The sequence below is a fragment of the Neopelma chrysocephalum genome, unplaced genomic scaffold (assembly GCF_003984885.1).
Source record: "Neopelma chrysocephalum unplaced genomic scaffold, ASM398488v2 Primary Assembly neopelma1_61b, whole genome shotgun sequence".
NCBI classification, from domain to species: Eukaryota; Metazoa; Chordata; class Aves; order Passeriformes; family Pipridae; genus Neopelma; species Neopelma chrysocephalum.
In genome coordinates this window covers 3,503,695-3,528,321 of record NW_020897717.1, presented here as the reverse complement: position 1 = coordinate 3,528,321, position 24,627 = coordinate 3,503,695, and the positions used below count along the sequence as shown (strand labels likewise).

Sequence of the window (24,627 nt, the reverse complement as noted above, 5' to 3'; positions counted from 1 at the left end):
TCGTAACTGTTGAGTAAATGTGCCTTTCTATAACTACTGCATGTGCTGCCAAGATTCTAATTAACTCATTTAACTACTCTCTGACGGTTTTGGTAATTAAATATACAGTTAGAATGAATACAGCAGAACAACTAAATCTCAACTTTGATCTGAAAGGAAAAGCTTCCATGACCTGCTCATGCCACTTTCTACCCTTTATCAGCAGTCCTGGCTAACTGTGTTAACAGTGTTTCCAGTCCCATTGACTGGAAATTAGCAAGTGTAATGACCACCTATAAGAAGGATCGGAAGGAGGATCTGGGCAACTACAGGTCTATCAGGCTGACCTTGGTGCCAGGGAAGGTCATGGAGCAGATTATCTTGAGTGCCATCACATGGCACGTGCAGGACAATCAGGGAATCAGGCACAACCAGCACGGGTTTATGAAAGGTGGTTCTGCTTGTCCAACTTGGCCTCCTTCTGTGATAGAGTGACCTACTTAGTGGATGAGGAAAAGGCTGTGCATATTGTCATTGACAAGCCTTTGACACTGTTTCTCATGAAATTCTCCTGGAGAAAGTGGCTGCCCATGGGTTGGACAGGTACACTGTTCACTGGGTAAAAAACTGCCTGGATGGTTGGGGCCCAGGGAATGGTGGTTAACAGTTACATCCAGTGGTGTTCCCCAGGGCTCAGTACCAGGGCCAGTCCTGCTTAATATCTTTATTGATAATCTGCATGAGGGGATCAAGTGCCCCCTCTATGAGTTTGCAAATGACAAATTTGGGTAGGAATGTGGATTTGCTGGAGAGCAGGAAGGCTCTACAGGGGGATCTGGACAGGCTGGATTGATGGGCTGAGGCCAAATGTATGAGGTTTAAACAAGGTAAAGTGCTGGGTCCTTCCCCTGGGTCACAACAACCCCACACAATGCTACAGACTTGGGGAACTGTGACTGAAAAGCTGCCTGTTGGAAAAGGACCTGGATGTGCTGGTCAACAGCTGAACATGAGCCAGCAGTGTGCCCAGGTGGCCAAGAAGGCCAATGGCATCCTGGCCTGTATCAGAAATAGTGTGGCCAGCAGGATCAGGGAAGTGATTGTCCCCCTGTGACAAATAGGTCTAATTGCTTAGTCTCTTAACTGAAAAAAGCCACCTTAAAAATCTTACGATCTGAACCATTTAAAGACAGCATTAACATATCCTGCATTAAAGCACCATTTAGATGATGGACACATAATCTTAGCTCTTCTACAACTATTTTCACTAATTGCTCTATGGCAGCTTCAGAAAAAAAAAAAAAAAGGAGCAATCAGTACAGTTGAACACCTGGAATAGAAGTACAAGTGGATCTGTTTTGACTGCCAGTCCCTGTCTGCCCTATCTCTTCTGAAGCTGTCAACAGGCCATCAGAAGTTGGCTGCAGCAAAACAGATGATTTTTAGAACACAGGAAGAGTTGCAAAGCAGAGTTAGATTGGCAATCAGGTTATGGTACTGGCTACAGTTTCAGAAGGTTTGATTGATGTGGACATGGCACACAGAGCAGGTAGTAGATATGTCTGACTCACTGGCCAGGCACTGCATAGAAGCATGACCAAACAAGGCTTAATGGAACAGAAAGCGCTGCAAAGCAACAGTCATTCCTCCTTCTTCCCAAGTCTGCAAAGATGCTCTGGGATTTGAAGAAGCCATTGACTGTCTTGGCTGCCTACTAACAATTCTCCTGAACTCATCAACTCAGATGCACAAGCACATTTTAATATACCAAACAGAAGATCTTACTTCTGACTTCTACAAAGACAGACATATAAAAAGGCCTAAGCATGACCACTCATTCAGAGACTCTGTATTCATAATCATTCTGAAACAGCAGGCTTCAACTGGTGGTAATATGGCATGCCAAGCTTCAAAAGTGAAGTCCTTCACAGTAGCCCTGTACCTCAAACACAGTAAGAGGTCATACTCAGCAGTAAATTCTATGGTTTTCCTCCTCCAACTCCCAGCAGAAAGCACAGGTAAAAGACAGGAAACATCTTAAAGCAAACATACGTCCTTAATTTTCCCTCCATTTTTTTTTCCATCAGTGAAAAACATACAGAAACGTTCAAAGCCTAAGAGTTCAGACCAGGTTCTTGTTATTCTCCTCTGCCCGTATTAGAAGGTTAAATGCAGTCACCGAACTGTGCATACCACCCTCAGTCACGAAGAACCCTCTGGCACAGCTCCCAGACTAGTAAAAAACGACCATTTCAGTCCCCAAAGCATGGAGCCTGATCCATTTAAGCAAAACAAGTTCTACTGACAGCTGGTTTTCTTAGCATATTCACGTCTGCGTATTTATCAGAGAAAAGCCCTCCAGGACAACAGTGTTTATTGCAGGATTATTTCTGTGAACACAGGGAAGACAGAACTCACTGAGTAACAGTGTTTCTACCCTTATATATTTTTTCTTAAAATGTGAACCAAGATGAACCCAGTTTTATTTTCTTTAGCATGGATGACTCATGAAGGGAAAAAAACTTACATATATAATTTTTTTTCTTTTAAGAAAAAAACCCAGAACCTTCTGATCCACATTCATGTGTAGTATGCTGACACACATTTAAAACACTAATATAGAAATGAGCTGTTGAATCCTGCACTGACTGTCTGGATTTAGAGTCTAATGACTTTTAATAAACAGAAAACAAAGATGTGATGGACAGTTTTATTAAAAATATCATTCACATATGAATATCTAATATACTTCCACTAGAAAGGCAATTTTGAACAAGCAAGATGCTTTCTACCAACAGGTTTTGAGATGTTATGAATAACATGTGAGATGTGACAGAGACATAAAGGGTAAATATCCCAGCAGCTCCTCGTTGTGCCAAAGAGTGCAGAAACAGCCTCAGAATGCATCTGTGCCTACTTAGCTCAGCTGTATGACCCTCCACCCAAAGCACAGCAGCTATCAGTGAAGGATGGAAGAGCATCCTGCAACAAGTCCCACACCCTGAGGTAGGAGGAGGTGAAGGATGAGCTGTAGACACACATTCATGAATGCTGATGAGCACCATCCTCTCAGGCTGTGTGGTCAGCCTGTGCAGTTTCTCAGCTTACCACTTCCTCCAGAAGTGTGCAAAAACTGTTTTCTACGATACTAGAGTAAAAATGGTAGGTTTTCTTCAAATAAATAAGAAAATCATTATGGGCTTAAGGCATCAATACAAATCATAAATATCTCATGTTTCATTTTAACTTGATCTAATTTTTGAAATAACTGAAAGCAATTGTTATTGGCATCTATATGCTTACTGATGCAGCGCAACAAAGAAAAAGAAAAATTCTTCAAATTATAAAATGAAAGTTTTTTAAGTGACTGATTTCAATTTAAGGAACCATTAACTAAAAGTTACTGTTAATGTGTTTCGAACAATTAGTATTGAAATGAATGTTTTCAAATTAGCAAGTTTTAATGAAAGAATTAAACCAGGTTATGAATAGTTATTGCTGAGATTTTTATAAATTAACACAAACTCTTCCTGTCCCCAAGTGTGGGGTTGGTTGTTTTACTGTAAGAACTGGACTTGACACTCTGCAGCCAGATATCACACCGTAATACTTCTCTACTGCATTTCTACCCCCTGCTTTAATATGTGAGCTTTTTTAAAGCCAACCCATGTACTAATGTCTTCGCCCCAAACCATAAAAGGTGGACATTTCCCTCATTCTGGAAATCTCTTCCAAAGTCTATGACAAAGTGCAGTCAAAGTCTTGCTAGTATTATGTTTGCTATACATCTAAAACCAGAGCAATCATGCTTTACAAAAACCCTTCAAAGCAAGAAAACTATATTCATATTGCTAAGACTTAAATTCGCTGACAAGATCTGTGGGTATGCATCATTTTTAGAAAATGCAATGTGGGAATGCATGTTTATATGGCAAGGCACAAAAGCAATGAAACCTCTTGGGAAAGCAGGAGATAACTCACGTTACACAAACAGGTCCTTTGCTCTTATTTTTCTACAAAGCTGACATGTTATTTCATATGTCAGGAAAATGCTATTCCTGTTTGCTTGTTCTTCCTAAGGTGAACAGATTTTAGTATTAGCAAAATAATTGTGGGAATTCGGTATTTTTCCTGTTTTGTTGAGTACTTGGGGATGTTATGTTGGGAACTATCAACTACTACTTAGTTCACTTCAAAATCTGCTGCATAAAAAAAATACATTGGTAATTTGCTTACATTGCTTTTGTAGATACAATTACTGCTAGCAGCAGGAAAGAACTTTTATAAGCAGAACACAATTCAAATGTAACATGCCATGGACTCAAGTCATTAAACTAATCCTCAGGGCTTCTTGAGGCTTTTTGTACTTTTGGCAAAAAGTATAAAGAAGTATGCATTGTTGCTTCAGTTCCCAAACATTGGAAAGTTAAATATCTAGACTGTCAGCCCCTGCTAAACAGAGCAGAGATTGGTTTTGGGAAAAGAACAAGAGATGACTACATCTTTTGTTATTAAAGTGCAATTGAACAAATATTAGAAGCATACCCATACATTTTTTCATGGCACATAAAAAAGTAGCCAAGAGAACTAAGGGAGGTGCAACAGCTCACAAGCAGCTCTGGTATTACAGGTTACCAGTACCTAGATACTGTGATGAAATTGAGTTAGATGAGTGAAGTATCTTGACTTTGATACATCAGTAATGTGCCATGGTGTGGCATGGAACTCCAGTGTTTACTGGCATGATTTTAACATGACTACATAAATGATGAAGCCATAAATACATCAGACATGTCAGATATGTACCGACACTCCTCAAATATTTTTCTGCTGTGTCACTCTACATCACACATCTAACATGAGATATTCTTTAGGGCTCTGAGAGAAAATGCAATACTTTTAGGAAGAAAAAGACTTCCTTTGTATTACTACTCTGCTTGGTATCAAGAGGTTAACACCTTTTTAAAGATACTATTGAAAGTGGGAAAATAAGCAATGCATTCATTAGCTCATGGGTCACTTAGACAGACATACCTGGGTGGCATGAAATACACTTAAACATCAATATCTGACTACAACTGAAAATACAATGGTGACTAATGGCAGCCCATTTGCTTTTAGAAGAGCTTAGAAGAAGAATCCTTTGAAACATTGAAGGATAATTACATGTTGGACTACAATTATTCCCTCAACTAATGCTGACAAAAAGTAGTGAATTGATATAAAATATGAAAATGCAAAAGCTACTAAATATCATGGAGTTGGAAGTGACCCACAAGGATCATCAAGTCCAACTCCTGGCCCTGCACAGGACACTGCAACAATCCCACCATGTGCCTGAGACTGTTGTCTAAAAGCTCCCTGAGCTCTCTCAGCCTTGGGGCCATGACCACTTCCCTGAAGAGACTATTCCACTGCCTGACCACCCTCTGGGGGAAGAACCTTTCCTAATATCCAAACTAAACCTTCCCTGACACAGCTCTAGCCATTCCCTCAGGTCCTGTCACTGGTCACACAGAGAGCAGAGATCAGTGCTGCCCCTCATGAGGAATTATTGAATATTTTGATTTGTACTCTGTGAAACTACATAAGCTCAGAGTATGAAGCCAAGGACTTTTTGTGCACCCTGACAGTCACAGCCCAGCCCTGGGCCTATTGAGTTTATCAGAAACACTGTCCGTTCCCAGGGACCAACAGGTGTCTAAGAGCATCTGCTTTTTAACAAGCAGACTTGGAAACTCATTCTTCTTGTCTGAATAACAACCCAAGTGGGATAATATTTTTGCTACTGAATCTTCAAAGAGAGTTCCTGATTGGAACTGTGGCCAGGACAGAAAATTGCTATGACTAAAGCCCACTCTCTAACAACTCTATAAACAGCAGTCCAAAGTGAGACCCTTGGAGCTTTCGATTCCCAGAAGGTCAGAGAACGTTTATGTATCAAACACTGATACCGGATGGCTGTGGAGCCAACCAAAGACTCCCGGTAACATCTAAGGACTGTTGGTATTAACAGCCCTGTGACAGCAGGAAGTGCCTCTGTGTCCCAGGTCCTGAGGCTGCTGCCCTGCTCCCACCTGCCTGGGCCCAGTCCTTGTCCTATGCCCAGGGCCCCGCTCCGATCCTAGTCCCATCCTGGTCACGGCTGCCCAATCCCAGTCCTATGACAAATGCCCAGGCCCCCACTCCTGCATTCACTCTCCATCTTGATCCCAGTCCCAGTCCTATGACCCATGTCCAGGGCCCTGCTCCAATCTCTATCCCAATCTTGCTCCTGTTACCGATATATGCTGTCTGTTTGAACATATTTTCTTAAATAAAGTATCCTAAAGTCTTAGGCCTTTATCTAAATCAAATCCTGGTTTTTGTTGTCTAAACTGCATCCAAGAGTTTATCCAGATCAATGCTCTGTTGAGTAAAATGTCAAGATACCATGTTTCTTCATTCACACAAACTTTATCCTCAAGTTATTATAAAACTGTGGTAGTCAGTATTTCCTATCTTTTCTTCTCTACACAGAAGAATCATCACCAGTTCAGAGGAAAGTCACTGCAGTATTAACCAAAAAAATGACACATCACTCAAACAATGCTGGATCAGTTTGATTGCGATATACCCGAAATGTCTAACATAGTTATTTTTTGGCACATTACAGAACTGAGATACTGAAGGAAAGGAGAAGCATTTAAAACATTGTTAATTCCAGAAAAGGAATAAAAGAAATTTAATGAAAACAGATTGATTTTTAATCATCACCCTTCCATTTTAGGAGTAGAAATTTGTTTCTCAGCAAATCTCTTTGCCAACTAGTAAACAAATCAGTAAGGTTCAACACTCTTAAAATGAAATATTCAGATATTCTTCTGAGAAAAGTAACCTATAAACCTGCAAATTCCTGAAACACAGCTAACAAAGCCCTTTAGCTACTACAACAATACTTTATTCAAATGTATTATGTTTATACAGAGAACTTACCTTCCAAATAGACAAAAAAAAATCCCCCCCCGCAAAAGCTATCAGCTGTACCATAGGAGGCATTCAAAATATACTGCCACAAGAAAACACAGTATAGTTTTCAGAGATTATGATGCTACAAGAATATCAGGCATATACTGAACTAGCTGAAAGAAGATCTGTCATTTCTCCACCACACATACACTTGCAGTAATCACTACAACTTCCAGCAATTTAAAGCAATAGCATGTTATCACCTAGTCAACATTTCTCACATGTATCAGGAAAAAACTGTAAAGTTCAGAAATGAAGTAGAATAAACGTTCCAGAAAAAACCGGTCTCACTCACTGTTCAATACGTGGGGAGAGGTACAGCTTCGGAAAAACCTGAGTAGCTTCTGCATCCTCAAAACTAACAGAGAGAAGTGCAACATCTTCTCCAGGATCTTCATTCACATCCTGTACATAAAAAAACCCAAACCAAACAAAAAATAAAATGGCAAATAACAAAATGAGTACTTATAAGCTGGCAGATAACATCTATTTAGGAGATGCTTAAGTGAGGAATTTAAAGTGTAACCATTGTAAAACAGGTTGCAAATTTATTCTTTCTTATTATATTAGTACTTAAAAGTACTAATTACTTTAGTGATTTCTTTAAAACATAAAAATAAAATTACTGGGCTACCAAGTATGCAGTAGTGTAGTAGCTCTCCTTCAACTAGGTGAACCATAAATTTCAGTAAAGATACAGATTTCATTTTTAATAATTCTTCGTTTAACACTAACATCAGATGCAGATGCCAAAGAATTTTTTAAAATGTTATAATATCACTGAGTTATGACCATAGATTTTATATTTGTTATTTTTCAAAGTAGTATATGGTCAAAATTTTTTGTTGTATTAAAATCCTACTTATCTTTTGGACAAAAAACATTTTTGCAATAACAAATTTATATCTGAAAGTCACTGTCCCCAAGTGTCATGCAAATTAAACCCATGCATTTCTTTCAGCAAAGACTACATACTCCATAAAAGTACTGTAAGAAAAAGAAATGTATGCTAAATACAAGTCAATGCATTCACAGTTGAGGCTTTCTTTATATCAGAATAATCAGTTACAGCTTTGGGATCATCTAGAACAAATTGTTTCTGGTTAGGACCTGACAGCCCTCCAATTCATAAATCACATACAGTACAAACCAGTGTATTTCTGCTATGCACAACTTCATTTAAGCTCTTAACTTCTACGTAGAAAGTATTGTTAGCGGTGCAGTCACCTTCATTGACATCAAATAACATGGTGCCACTTGCTGCTCACAAATAAATCCTTTCACATGTTTGTGCATATGTACACAGCAACTTGCCAAGATGCATTTGTTTTCATCCGTTTTGGAAAAATACGAGAGGAAACAGATAACCTAGCAAATATGTGCTCAAAGCAGGATCAACGTGGTGCAGAGTGCCCTGGTATGCTCTCTCCTACAGGCAGCTGTGAGGAAGGAACATGCAAACCACTTAAATATTGTTAGGAGACCTTGCCCTATCTGGGGAGAAAAAAAAATAAAGTGACTGCTGAATAGTTTCAGGAAGGCAACCTCGTGGCAGTTGAAGCTTTGGCAGGACTGAAACTGTTAAACTCCAGAGAGACTTGCTGCATACCAGCTATTACGTGCAGAACACAACATGCCAAGAAACTTAGTGATAAGCTGCAGGGAAGAATGGGTCTTAAAAAAGCCTAATTGTCTTAGATGAAAAATGAGACAGAGCTGACAGTGTTTTCTTAAATTCTGCCTTGGTGTGCAGCTCACTTCTGACAGCTGAAAGAAAACTGTACTCTCAGAACTGCCTGTGAAACGGTCCCGAGCACACTGTAGCTGGAAATCAGAATAGTTTTAACCTGAATTTGCAGGACAACACTCCATGTGAGTAGTGAGGACAAACAATAGCTGTTGTCCTGTTGGGGTAGGATCAGTTTATGGTTGGGATTATATGACATGGTTCTCTGTAACTGCAATGGACAGGATCTCGTGACCCAATATGTTCCCTTAAGTGTTTTTAAGTGGTACTATCTCCTACACTAGAAGAACCAGTATTTTATATATTTGCATCATTAAGGAAAAAAATTAAATAAGGAATAGCTTTCAATCCTGAAGCTGAGTATGGCATTAACTGGCTTTTCCCCATTAATTTTCTAATTGTCAATCAAATGAAAAGAACTATTAAGACAGATTAAACTAATGATTTAAAAGATTTTATTTTAATAGGTATTCTTCAAGAGATGACAAGTACATATAATGGTTATGTTGACGAGAAGCTCAACGTGACCCAGTGATGTGCACTTGCAGCTCAGAAAGCCAACTGTATCCTGGGCTGGATCAAAAGCAGTGTGACCAGCAGGTTGAGGGAGGTGATTCTCCCCTTCTACTCTGCTCTTGTGACACCCCACCTGGACTACTGTGTCCAGCTTTGAGGTCCCCAAGAAAATAAGGATATGGACCTGTTGGAGTGAGTTTAAAGGAGAGCCATGAAGATGCTCAGAGGGTTGAGAACCTCCCCTGTGAAGACAAGCTGAGGGAGCTGGGGCTGTTCAGCCTGGAGAAGAGAAGGCTCTGAGGAGACCTTATAGCACCTTCCAGAAGCTAAAGGGGGCTATGAGAGAGCTGAGGAGGAAACTTTTCACAAGGGCATGTAGTGATAGGACAAGGGAGAATGGCTTTGCATTGAAAGAGGGTAGGTTTAGATTAGATATAAGGAAGAAATTCTTTGCTTTGAAGGTGGTGAGACACTGGAACAGGTTGCCCAGAGAAGCCGTGGACAGCCCACCCCTGGAAGTGTTTGGTGTCCCAGACTGAATGGGACTTCGAGCAACCTGGTCCTGTGGAAGATGCCCCTGCCCATGGCAGGGGATTGGAACTAGATGATCTCTAAGGTCCCTTCCAACCCAAACCATTCTGTAATTCTGCAACATAATACATCCACTTCTGTGTGTATACAGCTCTTCCAAGACCATATTACTTTGTTTGCAATTCTTTTCAAATAATTTGTTTTTACAGAATAGAATCTACATGCATTTTACAAGCTACATGGACAATAAACCCCTTCTTTAGACTTGCATTTATGCTAAGCTTAAGTAGATGTGCACACACAGTTCGACACCAAGGAGAAGACCAGTTTCTAGAATACTATCAGGTGCTTACTGATCACAGAAAGTCAAAACAAGGAAAAAGAAAACTCCAACTCCAAAACAGACTAGGTGAACACCACTACAGCATCCATTACCACGTACAGTAATATCACATTCTATTTTCTACACTCACTAGTGGCTTCTTTAATATGAAGATTCATGCCAGTGGAAAAAAAACACACAACCACATAAATCATCACTGTATGTGATTTGCATGTTTAAGCTGCAGTAAAATTAAGTGTGTAGTAAGAGCAATAAATTGAGACATGATCTTTTTCCATTTACAAAAATACCACACAACAAACACTACTGCAACTCTTGCTGCCAGCAGAGCACTACATTATGTTCATACAGCTACTGTCCAGTGCAAATGTACATTAAGAAATTGGCATTCTTCTATAACTACCACTTTTCAAATGGATGTATATTTGCAGCCCTGAGAAATGAAAACTGCAACTTAAAAAAGACCCAAACCCCCAGCATTCCTGTAGGTTTTAAAAGATGCAGTGCAGTAACACCATGAAACTGCTTAACCTTATTGCTGAGGTGGTTGCAGATTTACAACAAACTCCCTTCTATCTGTCACCATACCATTTATTCCTTTCAGACTTTGTTACTTTTATTTATGCTTGGTAGAACTGCATTCAACGCTAGTATGTCTGTTAAAACTGCCGTTTATAAAACTAAACCAAAACCACATGTCCTACAGATAAACTGTGGAAAACTTTTCAACTAATAGACCTTTTTGATGTTGTCTGTGCCAGTTACAAATTAACTCCTTGAGCTATCTCTCTCCTGGTCATCTCTAGAAACTTGTCAGTCATTAGGTGAGAAGATGAAGCCTTCTATTACCATGCAATGACATTTGCCCAGAACAGGGGCTGAGATCCTTCCATTACACCAAGAGGTCCAAAGGCAAAGGTTGTTTTAATGCTTCTTATCAAACTCTGCACGGGCAGCATCTTCCCTTTTCCCATTTTGGAATGCATATTTATATAAAAGAATAGGCCAGATTTAAACAGAGCAGCAAAGTGAAAATCACCTCTATTCTTGTTTTTCAGTTGGCTTCATAAAAGAGAGTGACATCCAATTGCTTTGCCAATATTAGCCCCTTTTAGGAAAGAAAAAAAAAAGAGGCTGTTGAACTAAAGTCACATCTCATTTTTTAATATTTAAGTAGCCATGCTTCTTCTCCTCATAATGTGTATTTAACTCACAACACTTAATGCTAGATGATTTTATTAAACAAATTAATTTTATTTTCAAGAAAAATTGATTTTGTAAAAATTAAGAATGGTAACTTTCTATAAATGTTAGATGCCAAGGTTAGAACTGCAATAACACAGTGCCATGTTATACTCACAGAACTTTTTCCATACAAGACTCTACAGAAGGTATTACTAAAATGACTTCTAACTGAACGGAGAACACATCTTGGGCCACAGGAATGTTGAGGTTTAAAAACTGAATGTAAAAATGCTTGAGATCATTAGTTAAGCACATGATAATGCACACCTTTTAATTTTTCCACAACAGTCTCACGCCTGATAGTAAGAATACCCAACTTCTAGTGTTGGATTTTTTACACCACAGTGCTCTAGATTTTCATAGTGCCTTTCTGCCATCTCGCTACTATTTATTTATTTTTTTTTAAATAATCTTTTCCTCATTTCAGAAAATGTCCATTCAAATTAAACAGGAAAAAAATGGATACACCATTTAACACTGAAAATAAATAGTTTTCTTTCTCAAGAACTGCAAGGGGTTTCCTATGTTTACAGAGTACTTTGCACAGGGGGGACTGATCCTTGATTAAACCTCCAAAGTAATGTGGTGAGAAAAGAACAACAAAAAAAATCTAGAAATTTTCAACCCATAGGCTTTTTTTCTATTGCAGAAATCCAGCAACAATTTACAAGAATAAATAAAGCTTTTCATAAACAGAAAGCTCACGGTATTTGATTCTAATATACCCTCTGTCTGCTCAGCCAGTGCAGACAAAAGGTTCATCAAGTTCGTATTTTCAAAACTCAAGAATGAGAGGCCATGTGAAAATATAAATGCAGCACAGAACACATGAAAATGGAAGCTTTAATGCATTTAGAATTTTTTCCCCCAAAATACTTCATGAAAAGACTTTGGGTATTACAAAACCCCAAAGAAAAACTTAAAATCCTTCTTCCAATTGTATCAGCACTGTCTAAACAATCATTTGTTAGTTTTCCATTCGTATTAATCTCAATTTACATTCAAATGCATTCTTCAATGTTTACAGCTGCTCTCTTTGCAAGATACTTAATCTTTCTACAAAGTTAGTATGAGTTGTTTATGAAAATTAACATCAAACTCACTTTAAATACACCATCCAAACGGCATTGTTTTCTTGTATCCTACCTACTGTAATTGAAAACTGGGAATTTACTGGAACTGACAATTTATTATGAGTCAGATGGTTGATAGCCAGTCCAACCAAAACATCTGCTCCACGCAGTCACAACTGCTATAACCCATTTCCTCTTGTGCCTGGAGTCCAACCAAGTTGTACATTACCGTTCCTTTTCCTTAAAGATGCAGACTCTGGAAAATCAGTCATTACCTTTTCTTAGTTATCAATAAAGAATTGCCTTGCAGCCTCTGATTAGAGCATACTTTTGAGAGGAGGTATTTCTGTATTTGGCACACAAGTGCAATTCCCTGCACCAAACAGCAATGGATAAAGCGGTAAGTACTCTAGTCCTATCATGGGCAGCAGCAGGACCTGTCTTTCCGTGGAAGTGAAAGACTTGAGAGGCAGGGGGCATGAGACCGGAAGGAGAGCGTGCAATGGACTGATGCATAAATCAAGGACATGGCATTAGGAACTTGGTTTAGCGTGAGTAACAAGAAAGAGAAGAAAAGAAACTTAAAATTTGGTAGAAAGGATGGGAAGGTATGTGCAGGAAGAGTACTGGCATGCTTTGGGGAGGACAAGCTGCTTCTGGCTTGGGAGACTTGTAGGAAATGAGACAAAGGAGCTGGGCTTCTGGTAGGGCTCTTAAGTTGGTACTGCAGGTACACACAGCAATTGGTTTGGGGATAAAAGTGAGGGAAGAAACAGAACACGAACTGTTCAGCCTACTGGATGTTCCTTTGAGAAACAAGATGCCACACAGACAGCTGATATTGCAGATGCCTCCCAACAATATGGTCAGGCCAAATCTGCTTCAGGAGGTTACCAGCCCCAGCTGACTGCTCCTACCTCTTCCTGGAGGTTTCTGACATCTCACCTCTCACAACTCCTCAATAATTGTTTTTGTGGTATAACTAATTGAAGGAATGGAAAACTCCAACAAATGGGGAAGTGATTGCTTAAAATAAGCAACGAATAAACTCAATTTACAACTTAATGATGTCATGCAGCTTGTGGTGGAAGGTGGAATAAAAAAGCAGAATATGGAGAACAGTGGACTGAGGAGACATTGATCTTAGCACAAGCTGGCTGCAGATGCTAAATGGATATTTTAACAGACACTTACTAGACTATGGTACCACTGAGCCCTACCACGTTAGTCAGCTTCACTGAAGTTGAGTTCAAAATTCCTATTTCAGGATCCTTTCTGGAGAAAGAAGGGTCTCCAGAAGAGAAATGCATGAAAATACCATGCATTCAGAAAGGTAATTTACGTTAGGGTAAAACTTATCCCATGTAATTCCATGTGATACATACCTGTAACATACTTATGAAAACCTGATCAGAGAAATGAATTTGTTTTGAAGCTGAAATGTGGATTGCATCAGAGAAGAATACATAACACTTGTATGTTATGTTTGTTTCATTAGTACTAACAGGCTTCTTGCATCACAAGAAGTAGAAAAGTTTGGCCTTTTCCCACCAAAAGTCAGAGTGCAATAATGTAAAAAACAACTGTCCAATAAAGCACAAGAAACTGTTGCAGTTTCACTAGCCAGCTTCGATACAAGCAGTTATATGTTCTCCCAACCTTTTCCTATATATATGTTTTTTGTTTGTTTGTTGTTTTTGTTTTGTTTTTTTTTTAAATAACAAAACACACTAGGGGAAAGCAGGCTAAGGAATGTGGAGTGGCAAATGAGACCGAGAAATCTGCTTCACTCTAGGGAGAATATATAATTATTCCAGGAAATTCTTTCTCCTGTCTTCCAGGAAACCCACCAGGTCTGATCAAGGAGTGCTGATTCTTTAAATAGGATCTTTAATAAAAACAAAGGCACTTGCATGCACTGCCCATGGCATCAAAGCATTCCAAACACAGCCCCTCTCCCAAGGTAATGCAGCAAAACACTCCCCTCTGTCTGGGCAAAGCTCACGTTTGAGCTCAGCGTCATTCCTAATTCAAAAGTTACTTTGCAAAATCTGAAAAGTAAGCTTCTAGAACAATATCCTGAGTTTTCTTAATTAAATGAAATAAAATAAATAAATATTTCCTGAGCATTAAAATTATCAGTAAGACCACCAAGTATACTGTTAAGCACTGATAACTGAACATGAAAACAATGGATGTTACACAAACTGTGCAACACCCCAGGGTTTTTTAATTGTCATTGTTCAGGTTGTGTTTTTTTTTTTGTTCAACTTTTACACAGGAACCTGTTTTACCTATACTACTTTTTTTTATTATGGTCATGGCAATTTACCACTACTTTTACAATATGATTGACCGTTAGAGTTAGGTAAAGAATGCTGTTAGGAAAAGAAACCACAAATGGTTAAAAAGAAAGAACAACATTTTTATCCGTGAAAATACATGCTAGATTCACAACTTTCAAGATTATTATAATTTAATATGATAAAAATTAATGTAGTTTGACACTATAAAAAGTTGCAGTGACACTTTCAGCACAACAATACCTGTTTGCTTAGGTCTGAAAGACAATCTCAGAAAATAAGGCAGATTTCTTCAAAGGTCAAAAACATGTTTTGGCAAGTTTGGGACACAAATTTGAAATAAATAATCTATTATCTAGGTGTGGCACAGTATAAAATTAATACTGGGTGCAATATAAAATTACTATTTTTTGAACTGATTTCAAGCAAGCTAAAATTTTCTAAACATTCATTTTTATATGCAAGAGATTCAAAATACATTTGCAAGCAAGGATCATTCTATCATATTGACTGAATCTAAGTCCTCACTGAACAACTGTATTTATTAGTTATGTTTTGATGGCAGTATAGTAGGGAATATTTAAGATGCTCATGATCTTAAATTTCAACTCATCCGACAAAACTTAAGTATAAGTACATTTGCTCCATATACTCCAATATCAGGTAAAACAAATAAGACTAAAACCCAGCATTTACACAGTTTGGAATGTATCTGTAAGTGAATTAAAATTTAAATTTTAAAAACCCCCACAAAATAGGAACAAATGTTAGAAATCTAGATTGCTGGGTGGTAATCTCTGACCTGATTTTTCTGTGCATTCATGGAAAAGCACTTTTCTTTCCTCAATTTATTGAACACTACAGAGGAGTACTGCTTAATTTTTGTTTTGTTTCCTTCTAACCCGATTTCTAAGCAGAATGCATATGTCATTAAGTTATAATAAAACACTACAGTTTTACCATTAAAAAAGTTAACCTGAAAGACACCCCTGCCCCCCTCCCCGTTTCTCTGATGAAGTTTTGTAGGCAGGAAAGAGATTCCAACACTACCATATCTCTCCTGGAACCTCGTGCAAAGCACCTTGAGGTTGACAGGAGCATCCTGCCTCTGCCAGCACCAGCTGATAATGGGATGAACAAAGTTTTCAGAGACTGCAAACTTAGGTTTTAACTGTTCTTAACGAGCGAGCAGCAGTTGCATCCACTCAAACCAAGTTAATATTGCCGTGGCTTGACAAACAGCTTTTTGTTTGTAAACCAAGGGCACCACAAAAACGGTTCTTGATGATCAAGCTCTTATTTTTTTTTTACCAACAAACATTCCAGTAAGCTTCTTCAATGGCTACTGGCAGAATGAAGGAGAGTACAATCTGAGCAACTGCACGCGAATCTGGCTGTAAGGATAAGACTGAAAGCTTATGTTTACTTATAAGCATGTATCCTATACAAATGACTCTTCAAAGCCTGATTGTAAACAAAAATTGACTTTTTTACAAAATGATTCTATGTATGGTCAACATGCTCTGAGCTCCTTAGAAAGTTATGTTAGAAAATTATGGGTAAGCAGCAAGCAAAGGACAAGTGGTATTAAAATTAATACCAAGATTAATAACATCAGCATCCTAAATCAGGAATCATCTGGACATCTGGGTGTGATGAAAGCAGAGAGAGTGAAGAAAGAAGCACTTTACTCTGTTCATCTGGGCTTTCCATATTAGCGATAGACCCGTCAATTCTGAGCAAGCATTACAATCAGTCACATGTATTTATAGTTCTGTATGCATTTTCAGTGCATGGACAACTCTTCTCATCAGTGTTTTAAACGCTTGCTACTTGAAATTTTTATTAAAGAACAATTCAAGATTTATGATGTAGTGATATAATTTATTCTAGAACTGCCTGGGTACAGACACTATTACCTTGTCATGTGCCAAGGTATTTCCTTGCTAACAACAGTCATTGAAAGGCATTTACTTCACACGTATCTCTGCATTTCTATCTATTTTTTACACTTTGCATACTGAGAAGAACTCTACTAAGAATTACAAATGTGGATCAGTATCCACCTTTGAAGGATGCTCATGTTCAAAGACCATGAGACAGGACAACTTTTTGTGTATCTATCTATCTAGCCTGAATTACTTTAAACAGTATAAAGTGCATTTATAATATTTCCAAATGCAAAAATACATTTTTGATGCTCTCAGAAATGAGCAAATAGAAATAAAAAGAAAACATAAGATACTTTCCATTTAGATGACTGCTTCCTAAACATGTGGTTATGATACATTTTTTTAAGGTAAGCCCTGTTTTTAAACTTGCTTTCCCAGATAAAGATTTTGGTACACATGAAACTTGGAATTCAAATCCTTCATTAGGCTTTCACCAAGACTCGAACCTCTCAAGCCATCTCTTCAGATGACCAGACTATAATTTATTTAGAAAGTATTATTTGCATTCTTTTCTCCAATTTTACTGATTTCCCATCTCTTTAAAAATAGTAATGTCATTGCAGAGGCCAAAGAACAGTCAACTCATATCCACTGGAAACCAAAATCTCCTACTAAAAGTCCAAATACTTAACTAAAGGATAAAGAGACCATTAATACAGTTCTAAATAAAATAATTTTCCTGCCAAGCCAACTTTCAAATTGCCAAGTACAGCTCTTCTATACACGCAAATTTATATTTTATGTATGCAGATTGACAAAACAAACAGAACAGATTAGTATATAGGTCTCATGATTGAAAGAAGATTCAGGGGTAACAGTTACATTTGGGAAGACTGTAATGTATTTGTGCAAGTAAGGATCTGAGTTACAGAGCTCAGTCTTAGAACAACAGTATGACTCTAACAAGAGTATTATTTTAAAGATAATGAAATAGCTCATTGATACAATTAATAAATCTCTACCAAAAAAGAGAGTAAAAGTTAAAATACTGCCAAAGAGACATCAATCAAGTATTTCTGTAACCATGTTGTGGTTGGAAGTCAGCATAAGCATTTATTTCTTAAATCAATCCAACTTTTTAATAAAAGCTTTTCCCCCACTCTGCACATATTCTTACATGTTTCTGGTTCAGTGAATATCTCTGCAGAATCAGAAATACTATAGATTACATGGGTCACAACAAGAACGCTGGAGTAAAGCCATATTCTGAGCTACAGCTTCAGTGAACCAGGAAGTACCAACAAGATTTCACAGATGAAAAAGTGAATAATCAACATGTAAGGTAAAAACAAGCAAAGTTAAACTTGCTCAGTGGTCTTTCACCACTGCAACTTAGCTCTGCTGACCTAATTTAAAAATATGAAACATTTTGTTTTAAAAGAAAGTGTCAGTATTAGAAGTATTAACTATATGAGCTGCTTTGTCAATTGGTGCTTCCTGAAAATAACAAGAATGTTTCTTATCAAAGTCCACAGGACCTTTGATGCATAAACTGTTATTCTGCATTCCCATGTCAAGGGTATAATATTTGTATTTCTTTTCCAAAGAATTCTATTATTCTTTTGCCTCATTATTACATTTACATCTACAGGATCTTAAAATGAGAGTGTGTGTCTGTGTGGGGCATTCTCTTTTTTGGACAAAGAATATGGAAGCCAGAGCATCCTGTCCCCTTGAGCCTTATTTACAAACATTCATTTTTCCAACAAACGACGTTCTTGGTGTGCACACAAGTGTAAATGTATACAGATGTCTCAAAGAGTAATAGCACATTACTGTAATAAAAATAAAACTTCTGCAGTAAGAAGAGAAACAGCTTTTCTCTTGCATTTCTGTGAAGGTGGATCCTGATACTGGTTATAAGCAGGACACTGTAATGAGTGATAAAAGCTTTAATAGGCAAAAATGGTTGTGACAGTGGTCTTTCAGGATTCACATCTGTACTGGTATGTAAATCAGGTGCATAATGTGAGGAAGAATTCACATGCGTAGTCTCTGTTCTATATATAATAAAAAAAGTCACATTCTGTGACAGTCTGTGTCAAGACAGGTCTTTGGAACTTAGAGTGTGAGACAATAACCCTTGTACTTCAGCATACTGCTTGGGTTAAGGCTGACTCATCTGTCGTTGTTTACCTTACCCAAGACAGTGCCTGAAACATAAGGTGTCCAGCTCAGATGTAGTCCCACTGAATTAAAGTTGTAGAATAATACATCATGTATTTCCAGATGAAAGACTGACTCCATCACTGACATTTCCCTGATTATTGACTCAGAAAAGATCACCAGATCTTTCCCCCTATCTCTTCCATCAGTGCATCCATCACCAACTTAGGATAAAGAATTTGGAGGAGTACAGTTAAACTCTTTTACGGTGTCTGGACCTGTGTTTCAGTGCAAAAGATTAAGATTTAAAGGTCACTAATATTACCACCCTTGAATTCTCAAAGTTTTTCCTGACACTTTCTCATATTACCTGTTCCAAGGTTCAGGGATAATTTTCTGTAAAGGTAATACAAGTTCCAACGCTGTCACAAGGCCCTAAAACCCTTGCATATGCTCAACAGCTTCAGTACAGCATTCCAGCATGCACACAAATCAACAGGGCAGAATATCCTCTATTCTTGGCCAGATATTCAGCTTTCTGACCATAAAACTGAGCACTGTATTCTTCGGCAAGGTGGGTGATCTCATCACACACTTAGATCATTACAATGGAGTTTGAACTGGAAGTTTCTTACCCTGTCCTGTAGGAGAGAGCATTTAATTGTTGCATTTTACTTTTTTTTCCTTTTTTCTTATCTTTAAAAGACTGAATTCAAGAAATTGATTACATTCTTTTCAGAAGTTTTCTGAAATAATGCAAATTTGATGTTCAAACTTCACGACTGATGGGATCTGCTGGATGGTTATTCACTGAGTTTCACTCTGCAATTATGAACAGTTAAGGTTTCATAGGGGAATGATAGACAACAGTAACTCTTCTACTTCCCACTTCTTCATGAACCTCAATTCCCCTACAGGCATCAGTTTCAAAATAATGTAGTCCTTTATTTGTATTGTGTATGTGTGGCCCACTTATGACACTTATTTGGGGACAAAATATTAAGAATTTTAAGGAGAGCTTAATAAAGTGCAAATTTGGAAGTCCTTTCAAAATAGCATAAGAAAACCAAAGTATCTTCCAGCCAAAAACCAGAGAAGCCAATACCTAAGATGTCATTGTAAAAAAAGAGATTAAACAGATAATGTTAAATAATAATATTTAAATTCCTATGTACATTATTGAACTGAAAGACTGAAACCATAGAGCTTTTTCTACTAAGAAGCCACTTGGAAAACAGTTCTGTTTATCAGTGACAAAACTGCAGTCAACAGCATTTTAAGGATCAAGGGAGAGGGAAGATTCAAGTCACACACATTCTGGGAATTTTCTAAAATTGCCAAATTCAGGTCAGTTTTTCTAATTAATCCTGCTACCATCAGCAACTTGATTTTTGCAAGTCTATGTAAAATTCTACTGTATTGATATCTTGTGCAAAATTCCTCCTTTTTTTAATCTTATGGCATTTATCTGGAAATATCATCGTTTACTTTTACAAGTAAAAGCTAGAAGCCTATTCTATCTTGCTGTGTTCCAAATATTAAGACATTTTGGCACACCCTTTTCACTTTGTAGTCACAAAAGTCACAAAAGCAGTCACAAAAGAAAACCTTCACAGCAGTCACAAAAGAAAACCATCTACATGTACATTCTGCCCCAACCCTCACAACCACCCAGTACATCAATTTTTACATGTTTGAAAATACAGAAATATACTATAGAATGCAAGGAAAATATTTTAAGCTAGGTATCACCTCTAGCTTCAAATAAACAGGTTGAGAAACACAAGTTTTAGCCATGAGATAAAGCAGTGTAAAAGTCTACTCTAAATAAGACTGAATACATTAAAAAACCCCACTAACTAGTAGCAATATGTTCCTTTTAGGATCTACAACAAGTCAGTTACCCGTCAGAGTCATAATTGAAATAACATACAACATCACATCTGGAATCCCAGAACGAGCTCTAATGTAAGATCTTGTAAACTATCAGGGAACATGAAAACTTAAAAACTGTGAGTGTAGTAATAGAAATAGACTGTGATAGACTGTGTATTAAAAAAAAAATAAAAAATTAGGAGGTATCCATGAAGCATGTGAATATTTTGTCATCATAATAAAAGGAACCATTAGGCATCAATACAGAAATCCAACAACATCTTACTTTTATTTTACAGCTATGCAAAGAATGGACCTTCCTTTGTATCAACTCTATAGTTCTGCAGTCTAAATATCCATAGGATTAATCAAAAAATTCTGCTAGCAAAGCGATAGCCATATGTTTCTGTTGTGTGCAGTTCATTAGCAATATAACTACTCATGTTTCAGTGAAAATTTTAATAGACGTCTTCAAATAAATCTACCTGCATTTTCATTTACACTTGTAAAAGCAAGGACAAATAATCAATTTAATGATTTGCTTCAAAAACTGTTCTAAATTTATGGTTACATCCAACACTTAACCTAGACTTGAAATCCAATAAAAGTCACTGTAATCCTAGCATCTCTGAAAACAGTAAATCCTGGAAAACAAATCAGTCTATCTAGAAATACAACCTCTATTCACAGTAGTTTCACTCTACAATCTAAATACAGCTTCACAGAGTTACATACACTGGGAACGGACTCTCATTTTTAGTTCTGCTGGATACTTCTTTCAAAGGTGTAGCTGTTTGCTACAGTAAAAATTACCATATTTTGCTTACACTGTTTTCAAACAATTCAAGAAACAGCACTGACTGCAACCGATGGTAAAGTGTCCCACAGCTGAGTACGTTCAAGAATAGTATTTCAAGAGAAGATATAACAATTTGTTAATCTTTACCTCCCTTTGCACAATGTTATCTTCGCAATGATAAGCTCTTCAGACATAGTCATGGCTGGCATATACAGGTGCACCTACGCATATATACATGTACAGGTTCTTTTAAGAGAACTTATGCTCTAGTTACCAGATGGTCACTGCAGTAATTAGCTCAAATGAAACAGAAGTGAAGATCCTTCCATTCTCTCACTTTTTTTGCTGCTTCATTTGGGATTCACACTACAGTCTTGCCAAGTTCTGACCTTTCAGCCCAGACAGTTACTCACGCCATGAACACAAATTTCCCATTAACTATGAAACTTAAAGAGTTTTCCCTCTCCAGGCAGCAGCATCGTTAACTGCTTGCTCTGCAATAGAAGCTACTCCTTCTACTTATACTTGGCACTACAGCAATCTCCAGAAAGCTCTGTCTCGACCAAGCCTTGATTTCTCTTGAGTGGTCCCCAGACTCAGTGAGCAATATTAAATAGAAATTGTTAAATATTCTTCAGAATAACGACTGTCTCGGCTTCCTGTGAACACATGCTTTTTAGCCCCTACAGTCTGTCAATCAATATGAAAACTTCTAGAGTCTTCAGAATTTTCCAGCAGGTCTGCTTCTGAAAGTACTTTGCTAGGTTTTAACACTCTCCCAATGTTATCAATGGCAATATGTATACACACATAAAAAGAAATTTTCAATATTTTCCTTTTCCTCCCTAATCAAATTGTGCCATTTCCTGTTGTCTTCCTCCACATTCAACTCCTCACTATCCTAAACTAACTGAAGGACTTCTTCAAGGTTTCTGTTTGGCTTGGGGGTTGTTTTTTTAATACATTATTTTATTTCCATGGCATATGCCATATTTCTTGAAACACATGTTTCAAATATTTCAGCCCTTTCAGCCCAAAATACAAGCTGGTTACTCAAACATATCCATATTGGTTTTCATTCAGGACAACTGCACTACTTGACACTAGTTCCTCTTAAGGGTACCCTGTGTCCAAACAGACATGCTTATGATAAGTGGTTGGTTGCTTGTTTTTAATAAACACAGAACAGATATCCTTTTCCATTAGGATGAGTCAATACCTGCAGATTTGTATCTCTTTTCTTCCCCCAAAACTTTCATTTCATTCATTCTGAGATGAGTTTAAACCCCACTGCATTAATCAAGGATAGAGTGTTCCCATATTAAGAGATACTCTCTGCAGGTATTTTTGTATCTATGAAATTGTTTCCAAGGTGCTTTACATTAAAACTTTAATCTTCACAAGATTACTATAATTATTAGTTTCACTGTAATAACTGGGTTTGTGGCAACCACATGCTTGATGCTCTGTTGTTAAAAGAGGAACAGTCCCTTTTATAAATCTTAACTACCTGGAAGGCAGATGTATAAAGATACCAGGAAAGTCCAGAAACAAAGTTAAACATCCCAGGTTTTTTTCCTAATATTGTTTGCTTTGTATTCTAACTGACTCATTTTTTATAGCTCTCACAAAAAATTATCTTAGAACAAGAAAAGGAACTAACTGAAGGGCACTTTTTGTCATAGCCAGTTTCACTGTGGAACACACTTATTTGTGAGGTACAGTTATTTGAAAAAAGGGGAGAACAGAACAGACACATTCAGACAATACAATCACTGATGCCACATTTCCTTAGGAAACTGAGCTAAAACTACAGCTAAATGAACAATGTGGTTTATCTGAAATACGGCAGAGGAACCCCTGACACACAAATGCATAAAGAATTCCTTCATGGAAATGTGTTCAGAGAATGTCAGCAGTACTCCATTCTTTCTAGAGGTTATTTCCAATTGAAAAGCCATTCTTAAGAAGGAAAAATGGAAGTCTATGCTGTTGAACTGGCAGATAGCTGGCTGAGATGTCTATGATGGATATTTGCAGCAAGTCCATGATATGCTGTACCTGAAGTTCAATTAGCCTAAAAAGTGGAGGCTCAAGACCAATGGTGAAATTACTGTTGTTCATGCAGCTCCTCAGACAAAGTCATCTATCCACTTTCTGAGAAAACAGTTGAAGACAAAATGTTGCCTTGATTAATAGAAAGACAAAAAACAAAACAGGAGGTAAGTCTGTAAAAACTCCTCATGTGAGAGAGATCAGAATTTAGATTACTCTTCCTTGATTGAAATTATTTTTGAAAACAGAAAAACTGGACATCTGTTAGGGGAAGGAGAAATAAGAAATGCAGAGTGGGCACAGACACTTCTAGTGCTCATCAGTTCATAATGTACTCCTTGAACAACGCAGATGAGCTCTTACTGCTTGACGAATAAAATGAAGATGATACTGCTGAAAACTTTATTTAAAACCTACTTATGCTGGTGATGATCCACACACTTAGAACATTCACTACCAGACCATAGCAAAAGTGCTACATCTCATATAATATTTCACAGAGTCAACAACTGTCCCTTTGTTTCAGTTCAAATAAAATGTTTTGGTGCACTGTTCATTAACACAAATAATACAATCCTTTCTTCAATTCTGAGACACACTTTGTTTCACTATGCTTACATGAAGGGACCTTTCTCTTCCACTGGAAAAGGTTCCCCATGGAAGTGGTCACAGCACCAAGCCTGACAGAGTTCAAGAAGCATTTGGACAATACTCTCAGGCACCGGGTGTGACTCCTGGGGATGGTCCTGTGCAGGGCCAGGAGTTAGACTTGATGATCCTTGTGGGTCCCTTCCAACTCAAGATATTCTGTGATTCTCTAAATCCTCATACTTGGTGACCTGCTAACTTGATTATACAAAAAGCACTGGTGGACTAATTGGCAAGAATATTGGAAGATCCTTTGAAGATCAGAGATGCTGTATCAGATTAGATTTTGAAACAGGCAAAATAAGAGGAAATACTCTGCTGAGCCTTCACGGTACAGAAGTTCATTTCTAGTTACATTCCATGAAATTTCCATCAATTTTATACAAAATATGAAGTGATGCCACTCTTCTTCTGTGTTTTCAAAGGCAAAATGCATTATTCAGGACA

The 24,627-nt window shown here is 37.6% G+C and overlaps 1 protein-coding gene across 5 annotated transcripts in view; it reads right to left on the bottom strand.

The window, feature by feature from the left end:
• The window catches only part of BABAM2 (BRISC and BRCA1 A complex member 2), a 166,922-nt gene that overhangs the window by 66,352 nt on the left and 75,943 nt on the right, over nt 1-24,627 (bottom strand). For all 5 annotated transcript variants that reach the window (XM_027681951.1, XM_027681950.1, XM_027681952.1 and 2 more), the window contains exon 7: nt 7,283-7,392. In XM_027681951.1, coding sequence (XP_027537752.1) covers nt 7,283-7,392 — 110 coding nt within the window. The remainder of the gene's footprint in view (nt 1-7,282; nt 7,393-24,627) is intronic.